General features: G+C 44.0%; 1 protein-coding gene across 1 annotated transcript in view; it reads left to right on the top strand.

Moving 5' to 3' along the window:
- Positions 1-12,201, top strand: part of LOC124593768 (reversion-inducing cysteine-rich protein with Kazal motifs-like) — a 208,104-nt gene extending 195,903 nt beyond the window's left edge. The window contains exon 15 of the mRNA XM_047132117.1: positions 9,992-12,201. Coding sequence (XP_046988073.1) covers positions 9,992-10,420 — 429 coding nt within the window. The 3' untranslated portion in view covers positions 10,421-12,201. The remainder of the gene's footprint in view (positions 1-9,991) is intronic.
- The last annotated feature ends 10,932 nt before the right edge of the window (positions 12,202-23,133 follow it).

Below are 23,133 nucleotides of genomic sequence, written 5' to 3'. Positions count from 1 at the left end.
GTAGTTTTTCATAACTGTTCATACAATAATGTTATCCACCGCTGGAAGCTACAGAGAGAATGACGATACTGTTTCGTCCATTGGTTTCATATCTAATTACGTACACCTTGTAACACACCCGGGAGTACTAGCGGGTGGGGGACCCTTTAAACTGACTTCTCGTTCCGGGACCGTGCGGCCTGTCCACACCACGTACCTGGTAATCCCGCGGCGGTCGTATTTTTCTGCTCCACACTGCTGCTGGCTTGCCTGAAGTTATCTATCGAAATATGCAAGCTGGTTTAGGGGAGCCACTCAACGTTAAAGCATAACACTGTCCGATGTCTGGTTCAAAAATGGTTCAAATGGCTCTGAGCGCTATGGGACTCAACTGCTGTGGTCATAAGTCCCCTAGAACTTAGAACTACTTAAACCTAACTAACCTAAGGACAGCACACAACACCCAGCCATCACGAGGCAGAGAAAATCCCTGACCCCGCCGGGAATCGAACCCGGGAACCCGGGCGTGGGAAGCGAGAACGCTACCGCACGACCACGAGATGCGGGCTCCGATGTCTGGTATGAACATCTATATTCTGAGACGGTATGGAAACCACAGGTTGCACTGTTTACACTCTAAATCGTAAATGCTTATCCCAATTAACAATCTTGATGATTAACAGTCCAAATTATCATTCGGACGAGAGTAAGCGTAACCGACACGACGCAGGTGTTTGTTGGTGATGCGAAAGCCGAATGATCGAAGGAAAGTTCTTACGCTCGCCACACATACAGATACCCGGTAATAGTCCTCCTTGGCACTAGTAATGACATAACACTGTTTGTAAAGTTAATTTTTTAGTTCTCACTTGTACGAGCGTGCGGGTAACCGTCGCGGCGCGGCTGATTGTTGATAATGCGGAAACGCGATGATCGAACGCACGTTCTCACGCTCGCTACGAGACACTGGCACTTGATTGCACTCTTTTGTGGTAACTAATTTCTACTGATTCACATCAGTTTATTCTGAGAAGCTGAATACGGCGCGGATGATTAATACTGAGCGACACGCAACGAGAGGATACACAAATACGTGATCGGCGGCACTGCTCATTTTTAATTACATCTTAACGCACTTTGCTCTGAATTACTTCCATATTTAATCACTTTACTCTAATAGCACTTGTAGCAACACTTCAGCCTGGATACTAACAATGCTTCTTACATGCAGAGCTACACACTACACAACATAACAGGTCCGTGTCCCGCGCTCGACTCTCTAGACGCGGCTGCCCCCAAAGATACTCTACAACTCAACCAGCGATATGGCAGTACACTTACAACCTTCCACGAAAAAAAAACGAATGACTACTCACTATACCAACCGACATAATACTTTCAGAACTCGTAATTGGCGGGTGACCGCTAGTGTTTGGACATTGTTGAATATAACACAAGACAATGCCCCTGCCCGACAAAAGCACACTCATCTCCTAAGGTTCCAGAGAACTAGCGCTGCGTAAGCGGTATCATTTACTTCGTCTTACTGCTGTCGACAGTAGCACTCCTCATAGAAGTTACGCAGTGCTATCGAAAAGTCCCCTCAAAAATGACTACATTGCTTCTCCGGTGCACTTATGTATCAAAACAGCGGAGGAAATGCTCTTGATAACTTTTAAGAGAGACTAAATATCGATTTATTATGAGCAGAGCCCAGATCTTACGTAATTACGTATTCTGTCCCTTCATACGCAGTAATGAGAAAAACTGAAATATGACGAATTACACTGAAAGAACTCTCATTTCAAAATTTTAAATTATATATTTGAGGTGCAATGCAATTCACACTACAGTAGGTAATTTTAGATGTTTTAATATTATTCCGGAATTAGTATAGAGTTTCGGAAGTTCCATACAGTTTTGTTAAACAACAAGAAAGGCAAAAAGATTAAGTTTTATAATTATGTTTCTCATACTGTCATCGATCGCGTTACACTCAAAGCTAAATTGTACAAGTTAGATGTAGACAACAATGACTCGTTTCAAACGCTTCATAGTCAGTTTCGTTTAAGTAAACCATGGGACCGGTTGCGTCTTCGTTGTTTTCAAAGCTGAAAACATGAATTTCCATACAAAGAACAACATTTACGAATCAACTTACATGTTAGGAATTTCTTTGCAGAAACAGATTCTACTTACACAGCTGTAGCGACAGCCACCATCATCTAGTGTGTGTTGCGTTGGCCCAGGGAACATATCCTGGAACAAACTTCAGGTACCTCAATTTAAACATTTCACACAGAAATACGGCAACCCCAACATTACCGACAAATCCACTATGAAGAAGAGTTACGTGGATTCTTGTTATGTTGATAAATTAGAAAAACTCAGGGCTGACATTGGCAAATCACATACTTAGGATTCTGCTGATGAGACGACGGATTCTGTAGAACGATTCATCGCTAATGTAATTATGGGCAAGTTGGACTCTGAGGCTCCATCTACACACTACTTAATTTATTGAAAATCCTTGGAGGCAAAAGACGTTTCAACGATTCGTAAATGATGGGCTTAAGTTACTACAGCCAGATGGCAAAAAATAAGAAAAAAATTTTACTCACATACACAGATGGAGCTCAGTTTTTTTTCAGAAGGCATGGAAATCACTTACGTATTTTATACAAACTTACTCCATGTTACGTATACGGCTCCGTCAGCATTCAGCAGTTCCAAATCCAGTTCAGTTTCATACATCGAGAGTCACTTTATCTCCGTTCCCGACAGTATCAAGAAACTGGAGGCTTCATTTATGCCTCTCCAGGTGACTGTGGGAATATCAGAAGATGCATTTTGTAAGGTAACAGACGTATCAGGTGAATAGGGTTGTGTGGTTTCCAGGAAACTGCAATCTGTGCCGAATAAGTAAATTGGATACTCAAATCTTGTTAATTTGTCTCGCTTATCTTATGGTGAAATTTTACAAGCCACTAAAGATAATATTTCTAGCACAATTAATATGCACCGTTGAATTGTGAAGTTGCGCGATCTTTTACCATTTATAAAGACACTAGTTTAGCGCCACCTCCTTCCCTCGAGTAAATTATATGATCTTCACATAATTTTTTCTTTTCCTTTAATGTAATTTTTATGTTGTTCGCAAATTGCAACATCTTCTTAACTTTTCGCACTAATTAAGACCATAGAAGCATGTCTTTTTCCGAATGTACTTCTGAACGAAAAACTGTTATGGTAACTAGACTCCAAGGTTTTTGTTAATCAGGCCTTTTTCGTTCTTGTGGCTGTATTTCCATAGAAATATACATCCGCTAACACATATTTGTTTTATCTAACCGAAAAGTGAATTACCAATTTCACAGATTTACCTTTAAAAATTTTTGAATGTAACGAATTATTTTCATAAAACATTATCACACCTATTTCACTCCCTTTGGAGTTAAATTTCAAAAAACAGTGAAACACGTACTTTTTCATTTCCAACCGAGAAGTCAAACAACAACTTTCTAACATTTAGCTTTAAAAATGCTTCCACAGAGAGCGATTTCACAAAACATTTAATCCTCTATTTCACCCCATAAGGATTGAACTTCCAAAAACACAGGAATGCCAATTCTCTATCTGTAATCCAGAAGTTAAATAACAATTTTAATAACTGTAGCTTTAATATGATTTAGTGGTTCTTTAATAGTGGTTCATTTTTAAAAAATTTCACCCACTATTTCACCCGTATAGAGGTTAAATTTCCAAAAATGCTGAAACTCGGTTTTCATTATTTCTGACCCAGAAACCGAGTACCAGTTTTCGTAGGTTTAGCTTCAAACTTGACTTAATAGCGACATATTCTCAAATAAAATTCATTCCCTATTTCATCCCGTTTGGGGTGGAATTTCGAAAAATCCTTTCTTAAACGACGTCTACAGGGTAAGATCAACATCCTTCCCAAATTTGAAGTTTATACACCTGGTGGTTTGGCTGGGAGATAATGAGTGTATCAGTGAGAACATTGCCTTTTATATACATTAATAAAACCAACAAATTGCAGGGACAGATTCCTGACTCGAACTGGAGCAGAAAGGTCCCATGAACATGAAATGGACGATGTGCACGCAACGACAACAGATCGTCCCTTCAAACAGTACAGAGCTGCACTGCATTCATGTCACAAAAGATGTTCAAAATATTCTCCATCAGGTGATGGAATAGAAGCTATTGTATTGCAGAGTACATATAATTGTACATTGGATTGCACCTTGTTGGCGCTATCCACATGCCCAGAGCTTGTAGTAGAGCTCGTCTCAGTATCCTGTGGAACCCGGTCCTCTAAATCTGGTGTACCCACAGCTCACCGCCTCCCTCCATGTTCGTCTGTCTGAAAGGACAAATAATCACACAGTCGCCCAGAAAAAGTCTTGAAATATTGTGTGATGTGGTTGGTGTCCCTGAGGGTACTTGTTTTGGTACAGCCATGGTGCGTCTATACCGTTTGCATCTGCTTGGTCGTATACAGACACCATCTCGAGGCGCTGACGACATGAATGTCGGATGACTCTGCTGCTTATACAGCCTGCAACACACAAGGAACACATGGCACGTAGTGAGAGCAGGAGTCATTCTGCCGTGGCAACGATGCTCTTCCGGACACATGTTCATAGGACTTTTTTTCTCCATTTCCAACCAGGAATCCGTTCGTGCAATTTGAAAGTTTTATTAATGTTTACCTTTTACGTATAGACACTGCCAGACAGAAGACTGTGCATGGCAATAGAACAGTTGGAAAACTATATTAACCGGGCATCCAGTTCCACTGTGACCTACATGCTTCAACAGGAGACACATCTGCCTCATTCCTCTGTAGCGGAGGTAAATTGATTAAGAATTCACCCAACTGCGGCTGCTAGGACCCAGCGTCCTGCCTGCCCGGCCGGCTAAAGGGAGGAACGCATTGTGCGTATTGCCGGCGGAAAGCTGATCGTACGTTCCAGCACGCACAGAACGTGTCTTCAATAATACTCTTTATAAAATCCTTATCACACTTTGCCGTCACAGTGGCTGCAGCTTCTGATTACCACGAAAGAGAACATCAGACCTGCTCCATCCTCTCTGTTCCAAGTTTACCCTGGGCAGCGTGGAGGGTAAAAATCGTAGAGGGAGACCAAGAGATGAATACACTAAGCAGATTCAGAAGGATGTAGGTTGCAGTAGGTACTGGGAGATGAAAAAGCTTGCACAGGATAGAGTGGCATAGAGAGCTGCATCAAACCAGTCTCAGGACTGAAGACCACAACAACAACAATGAGAACTTTTACATTTGTGATTAGAAAAATTTTTAACTTGAGATTTACACTACCTATGTACAGGGTGTTACAAAAAGGTACGGCCAAACTTTCAGGAAACATTCCTCACACACAAAGAAAGAAAATATGTTATGTGGACATGCGTCCGGAAACGCTTACTTTCCATGTTAGAGCTAATTTTATTGCTTCTCTTCAAATCACATTAATCATGGAATGGAAACACACAGCAACAGAACGTACCAGCGTGACTTCAAACACTTTGTTACAGGAAATGTTCAAAATGTCCTCCGTTAGCGAGGATACACGCATCCACCCTCCGTCGCATGGAATCCCCGATGCGCTGATGCAGCCCTGGAGAATGGCGTATTGTATCACAGCCGTCCACAATACGTGCACGAAGAGTCTCTACATTTGGTGCCGGGGTTGCGTAGACAAGAGCTTTCAAGTGCCCCCATAAATGAAAGTTAAGAGGGTTGAGGTCAGGAGAGCGTGGAGGCCATGGAATTTGTCCGCCTCTACCAATCCATCGGTCACCGAATCTGTTGTTGAGAAGCGTACGAACACTTCCGACTGAAATGTGCAGGAGCTCCATCGTGCATGAACCACATGTTGAGTCGAACTTGTAAAGGCACATGTTCTAGCAGCACAGGTAGAGTATCCCGTATGAAATCATGATAACGTGCTCCATTGAGCGTAGGTGGAAGAACTTGGGGCCCAATCAAGACATAACCAACAATGCCTGCCCAAACGTTCACAGAAAACGTCAATGTCAACACAACCACCGAATTCAACATTACCTTCCTTCACTTGGGCCAACTGGCGGTGAATCGAGGAACTACAGTACATACTGACGAAACTAAAATGAGCTCTGACATGGAAATTAAGCGTTTCCGGACACGTGTCCACACAACATCTTTTCTTTATTTGTGTATGAGGAATGTTTCCTGAAAGTTTAGCAGTACCTTTTTGTAACACCCTGTATGTACCTGCAAACTATTAATATTTCCTGAAAATCGGCGAAATAAGTTTTAAGGTACATGCAATAAAGAGCCGAAGAAACTGGTACACCTGCCTAAAATCGTGAGGGCAACAGTGATCACGCAGAAGTGACGCAACACGACGTGGCATGGACTCGACTAATGGCTGGAGTAGTGCTTGAGGGAACTGACACCGTGAATCCTGCAGGGCTGTCCATAAATCCGTAAGAGTGCGAGGGGTGGAGATCCCTTCTGAACAGTACGTTCCAAGGCATCCCAGATATGATCAAAAATATTCATATCTGGGGAGTTTGTTGGCCAAAGGAAGTGTTTAAACTCGAAAGAGTGTTGCTGGAGCCACTCTGTAGCAATTCTGGACATATGGGGTGTCGCATTGTCCTTCTGGAAATGCCTAAGTCCGTCGTAATACACAATGGACATGAACAGATGCAGGTGATCACACAGGATGCTTAAGTACGCGCCACCTGTCAGCGTCGTATCTAGACATATGGCGGGTCCCATTTCATTCCAACAGCACACGCCCCACGCCATTACAGAGTCTCCACCAGCTTGGACAGTCCCCTGCTCTACGCAGGGTCCATGGATTCATGAGATTGTCTCCATACCTGTACACGTCCATCAGCTCGATACAGTTTGAAACGAGACACGTCCGACCAGGCAACATGTTTCCAGTCATCAACTGTAAAATGTCGGTGTTGATGGGCCCAGGTGAAGCATAAAGCTTTGTGTCGTGCAGTCATCGGGGGTAGACAAGTGAACCTTCGGCTCTGAAAGCCCATGTCGATGATGTTTCATTGAATGGTTCGCACGCTGACACTTGCTGATGGCCTAGCATTGAAATCAGCAGTAATTTGCGGAAGGGTTGGACTTCAGTCACGTTGAACGATACTCTTCAGCCGTCGTTGCTCCTGTTCTTGCAGGATCTTCATCCGGCCGCAGCGATGTCGGCAATTTGATGTTTTACCAGATTCCTGATATTCACGGGACACTCGTGGAATGGTGTATGGGAAAATCTCTACTTCATCGGTACCTCGGAAATGCTATATCCCATCGCTCATGCGCCGACTATAACACCACGTTCAAAATTCCTTGAATCTTGGTAACCTGGCATTGTAGTACCAGTAGCCGGTACAACAACTGCGCCAGATACTTGTTGCCTTATGTAGGCGTTGCCGACCGCAGCACCGTATTGTGCCTGTTTACATATCCTGTATTTGAACACGCATGCCTGTACGAGTTTCTTTGGCGCTTCAGTGTATATACTCTTATCTGTAAGGGCGCTGTACCTGCAGAGCATACATGTTTGATAGTGCCTGCGAAAGGGTTAACCTGGATGTCTGTCTAGCCTACCGGTGAGCTTATATCTTCTAGCGAAAAATAAGTAAAATTTTGGATTTTACATATAATTTCTTCATCACACATATACTTGAGTAATTAGCCAATATTGTTTGCATATTCCTGAACATACACTACTGGCCATTAAAATTGCTACACCAATAAGAAATGTAGATGATAACGGGTATTCATGGGACAAATATATTATGCAATAATTGACATGTGATCACATTTACACGCAATTTGGGTGCATACATCCTGAGAAATCAGTCCCCAGAACAACTACCTCTAGCCGTAATAACGGCCTTGGTACGCCTGGGCATTGAGTCAAACAGAGCTTGGATGGCGTGTACAGGTACAGCTGCCCATGCAGCTTCAACACGATACCACGGTTCATCAAGAAGGGTGACTAGCGTATTGTGACGAGCCAGTTGCTCGTCCACCACTGGCCGGACGTTTCCCATTGGTGAGAGATTTGGAGAATGTGCTGGCCAGGGCAGCAGTCGATCAATTTCTTCATCCAGACAGTCCCGTACAGGACCTGCAACATGCGGTCGTGCATTATCCTGCTGAAATGTAGGATTTCGCAGGGATCGAATGAAGGGTGGAGCCACGGGTCGTAACACATGTGAAATGTAACGTCTACTGTTCAGCGTGCCGTCAATATGAACAAGAGGTGACGGAGACGTGTAACCAATGGCACCCCATACCATCACGCCGGGTGATACCCCAGTATGGCGATGACGAATACACGCTTCCAATGTGCGTTCACTGCGATGTCGCCAAACACAGATGCGACCATTATGATGCTGTAAACAGAACCTGGATTTATCCGAAAAAATGACGTTTTGCCATTCGTGCACCCAGGTTCGTCCTTGAGTGCACCATCGCAGGGGCTCCTGTCTGTGATGCAGCGTCAAGGGTAACCGCAGCCACGGTCTCCAAGCTGATAGTCCATGTTGCTGCAAACGTGGTCGAACCGTTCGTGCAGATGGTTGTTGTCTTGGAAACCTCCCCATCTGTTGACTCAGGGATCGAGACGTGGCTGCACGATCCGTTACAGCCATGCGGATAAGATGCCTGTCATCTCGACTGCTAGTGATACGAGGCCGTTGGGATCCAGCACGGCGTTCCGTATTACCCTCCTGAACCCACCGATTCCATATTGTGCTAACAGTCATTGGATCTCGACCAATGCGGGCAGCAATGTCGCGATTCGATAAACCGCAATCGCGATAGGCGATCCTTACACGAGGCATCAGAACAACGTTTCACCAGGCAACGCCGGTCAACTGCTGTTTGTGTGTGAGAAATCGGTTGGAAACTTTCCTCATGTCAGCACGTTGTAGGTGTCGCCACTGGCGCCAACCTTGTGTGAATGCTCCGAAAAGCTAATCGTTTGCATATCAGAGCATCTTCTTCCTGTCGGTTAAATTTCGCGTCTGTAGCACGTCAGCTTCGTGGTGTGGCAATTTTAATGGCCAGCAGTGTGTATTTACATCTACATCTACATCTACATTTATACTCCGCAAGCCACCCAACGGTGTGTGGCGGAGGGCACTTTACGTGCCACAGTCATTACCTCCCTTTCCTGTTTCAGTTGCGTATGGTTCGCGGGAAGAACGACAGTCTGAAAGCCTCCGTGCGCGCTCTAATCTCTCTAATTTTACATTCGCGATCTCCTCGGGAGGTATAAGTAGGGGGAAGCAATATATTCGATACCTCATCCAGAAACGCACCCTCTCGAAACCTGGCGAGCAAGCTACACCGCGATGCAGAGCGCCTCTCTTGCAGAGTCTGCCACTTGAGTTTATTAAACATCTCCGTAACGCTATCACGGTTACCAAATATCCCTGTGACGAAACGCGCCGCTCTTCTTTGGATATTCTCTATCTCCTCCGTCAAACCGATCTGGTACAGATCCCACACTGATGAGCAATGCTCAAGTATAGGTCGAACGAGTGTTTTGTAAGCCACCTCCTTTGTTGATGGACTACATTTTCTAAGCAGTCTCCCAATGAATCTCAACCTGGTACCCGCCTTACCAACAATTAATTTTATATGATCATTCCACTTCAAATCGTTCCGCACGCATACTCCCAGATATTTTACAGAAGTAACTGCTACCAGTGTTTTTTTCCGCTATCATATAATCATACAATAAAGGATCCTTCTTTATGTAATTCAACAATATTGTTTATGTATTCATGTACATATTTCATGTACAGTTCAATATTGTATAAAATCCGTGCTGTAATTATGAGAATACCTTCTGTCTGCAGTAAAGGATTGATACAACGAGTACGGGAAGGAGAGATTTTGTAAAAGGACTACAGAAACAAACAGGTGTCCTGCACTTGTGGCCAGGTGGAGCTATCGGTGCAGGCGGTGCGCGGCGACTCGCAGGCGTTGACGGTGCGGGCGGTGGTGGCGGCCCTGGAGCGCCTGGTGGCGGTGTCGGAGTGCGTGGTGCAGGGCTACGCCGGGGTGGGCCCGCAGCTGGTGGTGGTGGTGACGGCGCGCACGCCGGGCCGCGCGCCGTCGCACCTGCAGCTGGAGGCGTGCGCCGCCGAGGCGCGCAAGCTGTCTGCGCTGGTGCGCGCGCGCAGCCCGCGCCTCGCCGCGCAGCTGCCACTCAGTCTGCTGCTCGCCGCGGAGGACGTGACGGCCGCGCCGGAGACGTCCTCCGCGCCGAAGCCTGCCGGAGCCGGCGCCTGGCTCCTCGCCTTCACTGTCACGCTATGCCTCTCTAGAGGCTGCACCAGGCTACATACACATCAGGCGTCAGTGGATTAACTGAACCACAGAAGAACACACCGAAGTATCGTTCCCGTTCTAGCGTGGGAGTACTCTGCATTTTACCCGGGAACCGAAAGTGTGACATCTGTATTTGTACTCTTTGAAGCACCATAAGGTTTACTGCGGCGCGTGCAAAGTTTAGCTGTGTCTTCCCTCGTCACTCCTTATGAAAAGGTGTGTTAGAGACATGATTTCTGGACTTCTTCACAGTCCTGGGTGGCTTCTGATGGAATACATTTCAGCAGTTTCGTTACGCCGCTGGATAATATGCAAAATACTAATTTTATTCACAGTCGACTGGTTTTCGAGCTCTGACAACAAAAAAGAATCACAGGCAACAGAAATTCATTGCTGGAGAAAACCACGTGCCAGGATTATTTCCTGTGGGGTAGCATCCAAGTACATGCAATTCCCAGTCACAAGTGCATTGAAAAGTATACTCAGGATTTAAGAGAGAGAAGGGGTAGCTCATATAAGTTCTGCAATAAATGGCGAAACACCATTGAGGTTTTTAGACACGTGACTCTGGCTTTCACTTACTAGTAGTCCATATCCTTCACATGTTGTGGGTTTATTCGGCCGATACTCAATTTATGTATCTGCCATTCTCGTGGAGCAGGATGCGATCTCGGTTTGCAAGGATCTTTGCCATGTCGAGTGTGAGGTGACAGTCTCTCACTGAGTACGCCCTCGCACACGCACCACCCTTTTCCTGATTCTTTCAAGGAATTTTACTGGCAAAATATCTTGGAGGTGAATCTGCTGTAGTCGAACCGTCGCCTCGCAAATGAGCGTCGATTTGATTTTGCTTTTGTTCCATCTCGCTTTCTCGCAATGGGGAGAGTTCAGAAGTTTCTAGTTCCGATTTTGTCATTTTATCTTAGCATCATATTCCGGAATACATCATTCGTCACTTGTGGTATAGTGGCATAAGAGGTCCGACTCCCTTGCAGGTCGTCATTCTTCCCCTTATCTATTCCCTGAGTCGTTATTTCGCCCCATTTCTGCGCACTTTCACATCCAGTCAAATTCCGTGTTAAAGTTTCATGAACGCTAAACAAGTTCAAATTTTTCTCGCTGGTCATCCTCCCCGTCAATGGATGACCTTACCTCACCAGACACGACACTCGATCTGTAACGGCATTCATTTGCGACGTGGAGGACCTTCCCATATTTGTATTCCACTTCGCCTCGGACAGCTGCAAAGGACTTGTGCCATCTCAACACTTGATCTCGTGTAGGAAGCTTTCACTAATGGTAAATACATTATGGTAGCTGTACTTTTATGGCTGCGTGTGGTATCAAAGGAAGGGTAGACACATACACAAAAATCTTTCATAAAGCATCCAAAACGACTGTGGATAGATGTGTCTGAAAAATGTGTCAAATTCAAAACAATGTTTCTTACGAAGTCAAAAATGCTTCAACAGTTTTTAGCTCAGAATGTGTTGTACAACACTTTTTACTGTCCTCTCTTTTCCCCTCTGCCTTCCCTGTTCCGGGGATTACAGATCATCACACAATAACCAAAGGAATCGCCGAATCACTCTCTTTGTAAGAAACAGCGCAAATAATTACAACTTCAATTAAGATCTCATACTATGATAGGCAAACTTGTGAGTCCACTTTTCCTCCACTTGACCGTCACCTACTAGAAACACAACACCCACCAGGAATTTCATACCATTGCAACCATGCCTTCATGTCTTTGCACCTAGGTTAAGATATCGAATAGTGACATACGAAACTTAGAGCCTTTTACCTTTGAGAAAAATTCCCCATGCGAGACATTCGTTATGCTGTTATGAACGAATTCCTTCAACAGCAATCAGATATGCTAAACGCTCACCCAGCAACCGTCCTTAGTTGCAGCTCTAGCCGTTCTCGAATTGTCAGGCGACTACGTGAGCCGACACAGCTACCGACGAAAGCATTATGAAGCTACAACTACGGCAATAAAACTGTTCAATTTCTGTCATAATATGTCGTTCCAAGACTGGTTTTACATTATTTATGTACATTCCCTTTCCGATCAAAGCTATCACAACACTAGGCCTACAATTTTATTGGGATTTGAAGTGCGGAACTATGAGAAATCACTGCCAAGGACAATTTAGTTTTAGAGGAAGTTATTTAATACTTTTACCAGTAGAGAGGAGTAAAAATACTTTTCTCATTTAACGTAGTGGTCACTGGAGGCAACTTTTTGCATCGTTAAGCAGATGATCTCAGAAAATGTTAAAGACAGCGGTTTTTAACTTCTGCCATTGAAGTAATGTCTAAAGATTTCAAACAACCTCCCTTCCTGCCTAACAAAGAGCACATCACAGTAATAGTGAAGAACCTTCCGTTGGTGGTTGTTACCAATGATAGCATTGTGATTTTGTGTGCCAAAGATGTTATGTTGTATTTTCTGTTGGTGTCAATATTTGTTTATGCATACACATACGGATGATTTTGTATTTTCTGTAAGTTTCCATTTTCTAGTCTCCCTTCCTTCAAAGATTGTGTAGTATGTTATGAATATTAATTTCTAAAGTATAAACTTGTTAGCGATGTTAATATTTTTGTACAGGAACATTTTATGCTTTGAGATCTTTACGTTTTGCTGAAAATACAATTTTTGATAAATATATGCATTTTGTACAGACGAGTTTTATACATATTTTACTGTAACGTATTTTTATCCAAAATATTATGTACTGTAGCGTATTTAATTGTGAGCTTTTAATTGCTACCCATCGATTTATGACGAAAACATGTACTGCGTCACTGAAAGGGTCTTCTTTCTTCCTTATTCTATTATCAGACAAATAACTGGTTTGTGAACAATAAATTTGCTAACTTCCAGCGAATCATACCGCACAATTACCTCATGTTATTGTTCGTAACTGATGTATCAAAGTTATAGGTTTACCAAAAAGTCTTTCACAGTTATAGATCTAATATGATATATCGTAGACTTCCTTCTTTTCCTTGTCCTTACGACGGACTCAAAGTATCCTTCCCTTGAGGAATTAGCATACCACCAATTAAAGTCCTTCTACGTTTATTAACATGCGCGACTCCCATACAGGAGAAGGTTCCAACCACTACTGCACTAGAACGAAACGTACACATCATGAAGGTCCGCAAATTAAACATCGATGGCAAACATTCGCCTTAAGGTCTTTGATACGCCTCGTTATTCATGTACAGAGATGGAACACCAAAGCTCTTTGGTTTTATATCCGAGTAATTCCTTGAAATTTAGAACAAAAATTTGAAATCAATGTCTTGTTACTTATTTTTCTTGTGCCTTTTTCCCGCATTACCTCAGATTCCGTGTGATTTAGAACGGATTTGAAATGGTTAATTTAAGGGTACTCGAATGCCCTCCTTTCAACACCCCATTATCCCCGTGGATGGCATAAGTGTACCAAAACCGTTAGCGCATAGTGTTATTCATGTAAAATTGAACGAAAGTTTCCAAAATGTATGCGAAGTGTTTAACAGAGGCAGGAATAGAGTACTTCTTTGCTTTCCTGAACGTAAATTAGATTCATAAACACTACAGCGTGATCGTTAACCATATTATACAGAAAACTTTCACTGTTCGTGTTTTAATTTAGGGTACAAGCTCCTTTCGTAAGCACCGCTGTCCGGAGTTTCTCCAGACACGTCTTCGGCTTGGAATCTCATTGACTGGAGTAGAATTATTTTAAGTAATGAGCCCTGCTTCAAATTTAGCCACGATGGCCAGGGAAAACGTGTTTGGAGACGCCCCAAAACGCGATGGATACAAACTGAGTATACGGCCTGACAACCAGGATCGGTGATTTGGGGTGCCATTTGTTGTCATAGCAGGACCCCTTCGGTTGTCACCCACGGCACTCTCATAGCATAGCGGTACGTCGACGATATTCTATAATCCACTTTTTTGCCCTTCATAGCAAGCCATCCTGGGCTCACATTTCAGCAAGATAACGCCTGCCCGCACATAGTGAGAGTTTCCACTGCTTTTCTTCGTTCTTGCCAGCAAGGTGGCTGGGTCTCTCCATAACTGAGAGCGTTTGGTGCATTATAAGCAGGGCCTCCAAGCATCTCGTGATTTTCACGATTTAACGCGCCATTTGGATAGCATTTAGCACGGTATCCATCAGGACATGCAACAACTCTGTCAGCCAATGGCAAGCCGAATAGTTGCTTGGATAAATGCCAGAGGTGGACCAACGCTCAATTTGCGAAGCTCTTTCTCTTGAATAAATCATGCAGTTTTCCTGAAATTGTAAACATTTATTTGACTGTACATAAACATTAGTACAGCACATCTACCGATTTCCGTCGCATTCGGTTAATTCCTTCGTGGAGCTTTTTCTTCTTTTTTTTTCTTAGAGTGTGTAATTAAATCGTTTGACATGACCAGATATGCTCACATCATCGAATTGAAATCTTGGAGTTTTACAGTTTCAAAAAATTATCCGTTCATATAGACAAAGAGGATTAAGGTGTCTTAAGCGAAAGCTGAGACGCGATAAAAGTGTAGTGTACTTTGCAAGAAGTCTCTGGACTTCATTCTGCAACTCAGCAGAAAAATTTCAATGTTTAAACTAAATCGCCGTTGAGGTTTCCTTTAAACTACTTTTAAACGACAGTTGCTCAACAAAATAGCAAGACATATTTTTATTGTTCCACCTTCTGGATCATCTGTTGTCACGCTAGTGCAAATAAGCAGCTTTATACTGTTGCATAGCGTCGAACAGTGTCGCAAATCACTGCCTTACATACTTTTTTAGTAGTTATAGACTTCTCCTGAGACGTGTTGTTTAACGGCACAATCTGAATTATGTTGCAGTAACCACGATTTCCATTTACATGAAGCGTAAACGCCAGCTCGTGCAGACAGTTAGAAAACACTACAAACGCTGTTGAAGACATTTGCGACTAAATTCTGTGACGCTGAAATTGAATTACAGGGCAAATCACAAAATCAATTTCAAACTTTTCTTGCTTCCAAACTATAAAAGACAGAAACACAATTCAAACGTTGCTGGAAAGGGAGAAGTTCAAATTTTTATGCATTCAATGTTAGCGCCGTGTCTTATACGACAAATATCAAAACGGTGGCTCATTTTCTCCCATGCACACGAAGCAGCTGGTCTCTCGTTGTCGAATTCACAGCTGGAACAATGCGATGTTGAATACCTCTAAGTACGTCCGACGTTACCTGAATGACACCATTCCAGGACGTTGCATTGGAAGAGGCGGAGCAGAAGATGAACTTCATCGCCCGTGGTTTCCTAGGTCTCCAGAATCTTACATCTTATGGCTTTTATCTGTGGAGTTACGTAAAAGACATCGTTTCTATCTCCCCTATGCCTGACACTCATGATATTCATGAAAGTCTGCGACTTCACATTGTAGTAGCTGTGAATTCGATAACAAGAGACCAGTTGCTTCGTGTGGGGTAGGAAATGAACCACCGTTTTCATATTTGCCGTGTAACAGACGGTGCTCGCATTGAATGAATAAAATTTTGAACTTTTCTATTCCCAGGAACGTTGGAAATGTGTTTCTATTTTTTGTAGTTTGGAAGAAATAAATGTTTGCAATCTGTTCCTTCTTTTTGAATAGTCCTGTATTACGGAAAATGGATGTAAAGGACAATTGGAAGAAATGTCAGTCTGCTCAGGAAAGTGGTACCCATAAAACTATTGTGTTTCGGTATGAGCTTCTGTGATTTACAATATACATGATCCACAAATTAAACAACACAGATGCACCTTTCCTCAAATACCAGAAGTGCTTAATGATGCAGAATTTATGTAAAATTGTGTCAGTGGTGATTTGAACTAATCTATCTATTATGTAGAAAAGTGACATAGGTTAATTCATGACAGAAGTAAAATCAGCAAACAACCGTTGCTAGTAATGCTGTTTACTAAACAGCGACGCCAGCGTTCAGGAACCGACAGATTCACACTCAGGCGGCTGTCAACGTTAAAAATCGCAATCAGCTTCTAAGTGTGATGTTTGATGTTCTGGCAAAAAAATCTTTGGATAGTATTGCCATCCAAACGCCTGCGTCATTTTATAGCAATGCTGTTTTTGAAGAAGTTCATACTTTCTCATAAAGCTAAGTATTATTCAAGATTTTTTTTTTAACTTTGAAGATGCAGACGCCTTAGATCAACACACACACACACATATCTAACTAATCGATCAAACTGGAGAGGCTAGAGTTGCGACGAATAGAAGCAGGTCCTGAAACAAGATTACGAAACACTGGAGCTACTGGATGGTTAACTCTTCTCAAGTATTAACTTTACCCGTATGACTTAACGCGCGAACATCGTCTAAGCCCACAGACCACAACTTGAGGCTATTTTTTTCTGGATAATGTCCGTAGAGTGCAGACTTCTCGTGGGTTGACCACAAGACAGGCCGCCAGCATGGTGCAGGCTACTGACGAAGGGAGTGTGCGTAAGTCGGGGGGCGGACGATTTTCTGGTTTCTTATTTGGTTAATTCTACAACATCACAAGATGGCGAATACTGGCAGACACCATCCATCCGTTAGTTTCAAATTCAGGCCACGGATACTTGCCACAGAAGCACACGAGGGTATCTGCCGATATCGTGGAAGTTACCGCCTTCTCAGCAATCCCAACCCCTGGGCCACGGGCTCTGACCGCGGCACACTCAAGCTAATGATAACGGCGACGCTGGTTTGGTTCACTATACGGCCCTCTTCTTGTCTGCGGAAACTTATTGTGTCGAGGGCTCTTGGGCTACAAAAGCGACGAGAGACGCCATGTTCACCCGGCTATGATTAGTTGATCGAGGTGAACCGAGTTGAGCAGCTAAGATGGTCGTGAGTTCGGGACCAGCCGCCGACACAGCTTTGGTGAGCATGCTTTGTGCACATTTTGCCGCCACTTACCGCTCCGTTGGTGAGTGTGCAGATCGTAAACTTTATCTACGAGTTCACATTCATTAATTTCGTAGTTAAACTGATGGTCGTCCAATACGTAGTAGACACGGCGCTATTAAAGATGAAACTGGAATAGCTGTTTCAAGTGCCCTCCCTACCCGGGCTTTCGCCACCGTTCATGCTAATGAACAAAGTTCTTCATGTTTCCGCGCCTCGCTCTCTCTCGTAGTTCAAGGACTGGACAATTATAATTTAACTCTTTTCGTACGACTGAATTTTTCTATTTTGTATTCTTATCCCGCAGAACGAAGCTACAGGGCCTGGCTTTCGTAAGTCTACAGTTACAGTCGTTTTGCCAGGTTACGTCACCAATTTATTGTCTAATGGGAGGAATGATATATAAATATTACCACCACAGACGCCTTTTCGATTACCTATAGCTTCCAACTGCTGTTTTCTTGATAGTCTTAACTAATCATCAACTGAACCCCTGCTAGAGGAGAAATAGAACGGTGCCAGCCATGGTCGGGACAGCAGTCGACAGATAGGTGAATGACAAACCGCATTGCTTGCAGGGAAACAGAGAAATCTTCAGCACAAATAATTATTTTCAGAATGAGATTTTCACTCTGCAGTGGAGTGTGCGCTGATATGAAACTTCCTGGCAGATTATAACTGTGTGCCGGACCGAGACTCGAAATCGGGGCCTTCGCCTTTCGTGGGCAAGTGCTCTACCAACTGAGCTGCCCATGCACGACTGACGCCCCGTTCTCACAGCTTTAGTTCTGCCAGTACCTCGCCTCCTACCTTCCAAACTTTACAGAAGCTCTCCTGCGAACCTTGCAGAACTAGTACTCCTGAAAGAAAGGATATTGCGGAGACGTGGCTTAGCCACAGCCTGGGGGATGTTTCCAGCATGAGATTTTCACTCTGCAGCGGAATGTAACCTGCAAAGGTTCCGAGTTCGAGTCTCGGTCCGACACACAGTTTTAATCTGCCAGGAAGTTTCATATCAGCGCACACTCCGCTGCAGAGTGAAAGTCTCATTCTGGAAAGATCGCCCCACGCAGTGGCTAAGCCACGTCTCCGCAATATCCTTTGTTTCAGGAGTGCTGGTTCAGCAAGGTTCGCAGGAGAGTTTCTGTAAAGTTTGGAAGGTAGGAGGCGAGGTACTGGCAGAAGTAAAGCTGTGAGGACGGAGCGTGAGTCATGCTTGCATAGCTCAGTTGGTAAGGTACTTGCCCACGAAAGGCAAAGGTCCCGAGTTCGAGTCTCGGTCCAACACACAGTTTTATTCTGCCAGGAAGTTTCAGTAATTATTTTGTCACACCGCAGCAAATTAACGTCAACTAGAATTCACGCCATCGTCTGCAGCACCCGCTACCAGCCTTCTGACTGATTTGATGCGGCCAGCCACGAATTCTTCTCTTGAACCAATCTCTTTTCCTCAGAGTAGCACCTTCTACAGGTCCATCAGCTACGATGGAAGTTACTCCGTGTTGTCGTAACATGCGTCCTGTCATCTTGCCCCTTCTTCCTGTCAGTGACTTTCATTTTCTTCTTTCTTCATCTATTCTGCGGATGTCTTACCTTATCAGTCCACCTAACTTTCAACATACTTTTGCAGCACCATATCTCAAAAGCTTAGATTTTCAATCTTCCCAGTTTTCCTATACTCCGTGATTCACTATCATACAATTCTATGCTCCAAACGCATATTCTCGCAAAATTTGCGTTTCAAATTGAGGCCGCTGTTTGATAGCTGTAGATTTCTTTTGGCCAGGAGTGCCCTCTTTCTCTGTACTAGTCTGCCTTTTTGTCCTCTTCGCATCGTCCATTATATGTTATTCGACTTCCAAGATAGCAAAATTCCTTCACTTTGTCTACGTTATGGTCGCCGATGTTGATTATTACAGTTAATCTCATTTCTGCAAATTCTGAGTATCTCCGACACTCTTCTGTTTACTCTCAATCCGTATTCTATATTAATTAGACTGTTCATTTCATTTAGCGGGTCATATGATTATTTTTCACTTTCGCTGAACGTAGAAATTTCATCAGTGAGTCTGATCTTCGATATCCATTCACCTGAGTTTTAACCCCACTCTTGAAACATTTATTATAGTGCCTCATCACTTCTTCGATATATAAATTCATCTGTAGGGGCGAAAGACTGCATCCTTGCCTAACACACTTTTTAATATGAACACTTAATTTTTTGTCTTCCATTCTTATTGTTCCCTGTTTGTCCTTGTAAATGCTGTGTATTACCCATCTTTATCTTCAGGTTAACCCTGTTTTTCTCAGAATCTCGAATGTCTTCCATCATTTTGCACTGAAGTACGCTTTTAATAGATTGACAAAAACTATGAATGTGTCGGGATTTTTCTTAAGCCTTGCTCCTGTTACGAAGCCCGTCAAAGCTGCCGATCTGGTTCCTTTTCTGATCGACACGTAATAGTTCGTCGATTTTCTTTTCCATTCTTCTGTATGTTGTTCTTGTCATAGGAACAGTTAAGGTAATTGTTCGATTGATCTCGTATTTATATATCCTTGCCATTTTGGTTATTCATGGATGATACTTTTTCGATAGTATGATGGTATGTCTCCAGCCTCACAGATTCTACACTCCAACTAGGATTGTCGTTTTGTTTACAATTCACCCTTCGATTTTAGAAATTTCGAATAAATGTTATCTTTTCCTTCCACGTTGTTTGAGTCCAAGTGTTCCAAAGCTCTGTTAAATACAGCCTCTAATACTGGATCCATTAAGCCACAGTACAATCATGCAAATGGATACAGTGCTGAAGATCCGTACTTGCAGCTTGCATTTTATTTGCGTTTGAGTCAGGGGTTAACTAATATTGCGATAATAAATTATCACAAAGGCCACCAGTAGACAGAAAGATAGAAATCGTTGAGCGATCGTAGAAGCAGGCATCAGGTTCACTTTAATATCAGGTTGCGTGCAGAAATTTAAGGTGAGTTTGATACGGCTTTATTTGGCAGACTAGTCAACAGGAAATGTTCATCACCAGTTTCTCCGAGAGATATTACCACTCTATTGGTGAGGGTTGCCCTTACCAAAAGATAACGTATGTGGAAAGTTGTTTCTTTTTTATTTATTTTTTTTTATTTCGTCCGCCTCAGTTGCGCGAATATACACACATCAAGAAAAGTTTTGCATCACCTCGGTTCCGAGAGTTCCGAAACCTGTACGGAAAACTGGAATAGGGATAAACATAAACATCACTTCCGCCATTTTTATTGCTCATGAAAACCGCACATTGCATGTTATACCAGCATACAGCAAGGCCTCCAGAGGTGGTGGTCCAGATAGCTGTACACACCAGTACCTCTAATACCCAGTAGCACATCCTCTTGCATTGATGCGTGACTGTATTCGTCGTGGCATACTATCCACAAGTTCATCAAGGCACTGTTGGCTCAGATTGTCCCACTCCTCAACGTCCAGTCGGCGTAGATCCCTCAGAGTGGTTGATGGGTCACGTCGTCCATAAACAGCACCTTTCAATCTATTCCAGGCATGTTCGATAGGGTTCACGTCTGGAGAATATGCTGACCACTTTAGTCGAGCCATGCCGTTATCCTGAAGTTAATTCATTCACAAGATGTGCAGGAGGGGGGCGCGAATTGTCGTCCACGAAGACGAATGCCTCGCCAATATGCTGCCGACGTGGTTGCACTATCGGTCGAAGAATGGCATCACGTATCGTACAGCCGTTATGGCGCCTTCCATGACCACCAGCGGCGTACGTCGGCCCCACATAAGGCCTCCCCAAAACAGCAGGGAACCTCCACCTTGCTGCACTCGCTAGACAGTGTGTATAAGGCGTTCAGCCTGACCGGGTTGTCTCCAAACACGTTTCCGACGATTGTCTTGTTGGAGGCATATGCGACGCTCATCGGTGAAGTGACCGTGATGCCAATACTGAGCGGTCCATTCGGCACGTTGTTGAGCCCATTTGTACCGTGCTGCAAGGTGTCGTGGTTGCGAAGATGGACCTAGCCATGGACGTCGGGAATGAGGTTGCACATCATGCAGCCTATTGCGCACAGTTTGGGTCGTAATGCGACGTCCTGTGGTTGCACGAAAAGCATTGTTCAACATGGTGACGTTGCTGTCAGGGTTCCTCCGAGCCATAATCCGTGGGTAGCGGTCATCCACTGCAGTAGTAGCCCTTGGGCGGCCTGAGCGAGGCATGTCATCGACAGTATCTCCTCCATGTCCGAACAACATCGCTTTGGTTCACTCCGAGAAGCCTCGACACTTCTCTTGCTGAAAGCCCTTACTGGCACAAAGTAACAATGCGGACACGATCGAACCACGGTATTGACCGTCTAGGCATGACTGAACTACAGACAACACGAGCCGTGTACCTCCTTTCTGGGGGAATGACTGGAAATGATCGGCTGTCGGACCCCCTCCGTCTACTAGGCGTTACTCATGCGTTGTTGTTTACATCTTTGAATGCGTTTAGTGACATCTCTTAACAGTCAAAGGGACTGTGTCTGCGATACAATATCCACAGTCAACGTCTGTCTTCAGGAGTTCTGGGTACCGGTGTGATGCAAAACCTTTTTTTATGTATGTACAATATACCGCTGCAGTGGTTACCGGTTTCTGGTTGACTCTCCCATTCTCAAACCAAGCGGCTTGTTATTAATCGTAATTAGTTACACAACATAGCATCAAAAGGCACGAAAGATTCATATAGGAAAGGCAAGCGGGGAGCAGCAAATACGCTCATTTTTCATATAACAGAACGATCCATCAAAACGGTGAAACAGTAGACACATTTGCTGTCATATCAATGAGTGTATTTGTTGCTCACAGTTTGACGTTCTTGTATTAACCAGTGCATGCCTTTTGGCACCATGTTATGTAACTAGTTCCGGTTAATAGCAGTGTGCGTGGGCAAGTCAGCCGTTAACAATGGCACCAATTAACTGTTTTCCTCAATGTTATACCGTTGCAGACCTATCGTTCCGACGCAGTGTGCCTTTAACCAGCAACAAAGTGTGTGGCTTATAAACAACGGCGAACCACCCCATTTCCTGCGCTTCCTACGACAGTATGAGGGATTCGAGCCGTGCCACTTTACCGTTTACATCACTTTCATCACTTATATTTCTGGATATGCTTTATAGAGACAGAAATAGATATTCTCGATGTGGAAGAGAGTGAATAAGCTTATTAAGGTATTCACGTTTTAATTCAATGCACTTTATTCACTATTATTCTAATGAGTATGCCCAGCCCAGTTAGCCGTTCGGTCTAACGCACGGCTTTCCAGATTGGAAAGGAGTGCCTGGTCCCCAGCATGAATCCGCCCAGAGGACTCGTGTCGAGGTGAGGTGAGCTTGCCAGTATGTGGATGGTTTTTAGGCGGTTTTCCATCTGCCTCGGCGAATGCAGGCTGGTTTCCCTTATTTCGCCTAAGCTACACTATGTTGCCAACTGCTGCGCAAACAAGTTCTCCACGTACGCGTACACCACCATTACTCTACCACATAAACACAGGGGTTACACTAGTCTGATGGGAGCTGTTCCCTGGAGGGGGGGAGTAGGTCCATTGGGGGCCGAACCGCACAATAAACCTGAAAGAGTGGTTCGGTGTGAGCCGGCGGAGGGGTGAAGAGGACTATGGTAGTCGTCGTGGGGTTGTGGACCACTGCGGCTGCGGCGGGGACGGAGCCTCTCAGTCGTTTCTAGACCCCAGTTAACATACAATACCATGAAATACAATTCTAATGAGTATACTCTGAACTTGAGT

Source organism: Schistocerca americana, chromosome 2 (assembly GCF_021461395.2).
Source record: "Schistocerca americana isolate TAMUIC-IGC-003095 chromosome 2, iqSchAmer2.1, whole genome shotgun sequence".
Taxonomy (NCBI): domain Eukaryota; kingdom Metazoa; phylum Arthropoda; class Insecta; order Orthoptera; family Acrididae; genus Schistocerca; species Schistocerca americana.
Note: the sequence above shows the minus strand (reverse complement) of the source record. Positions and strands in the feature narration are given on the sequence as shown.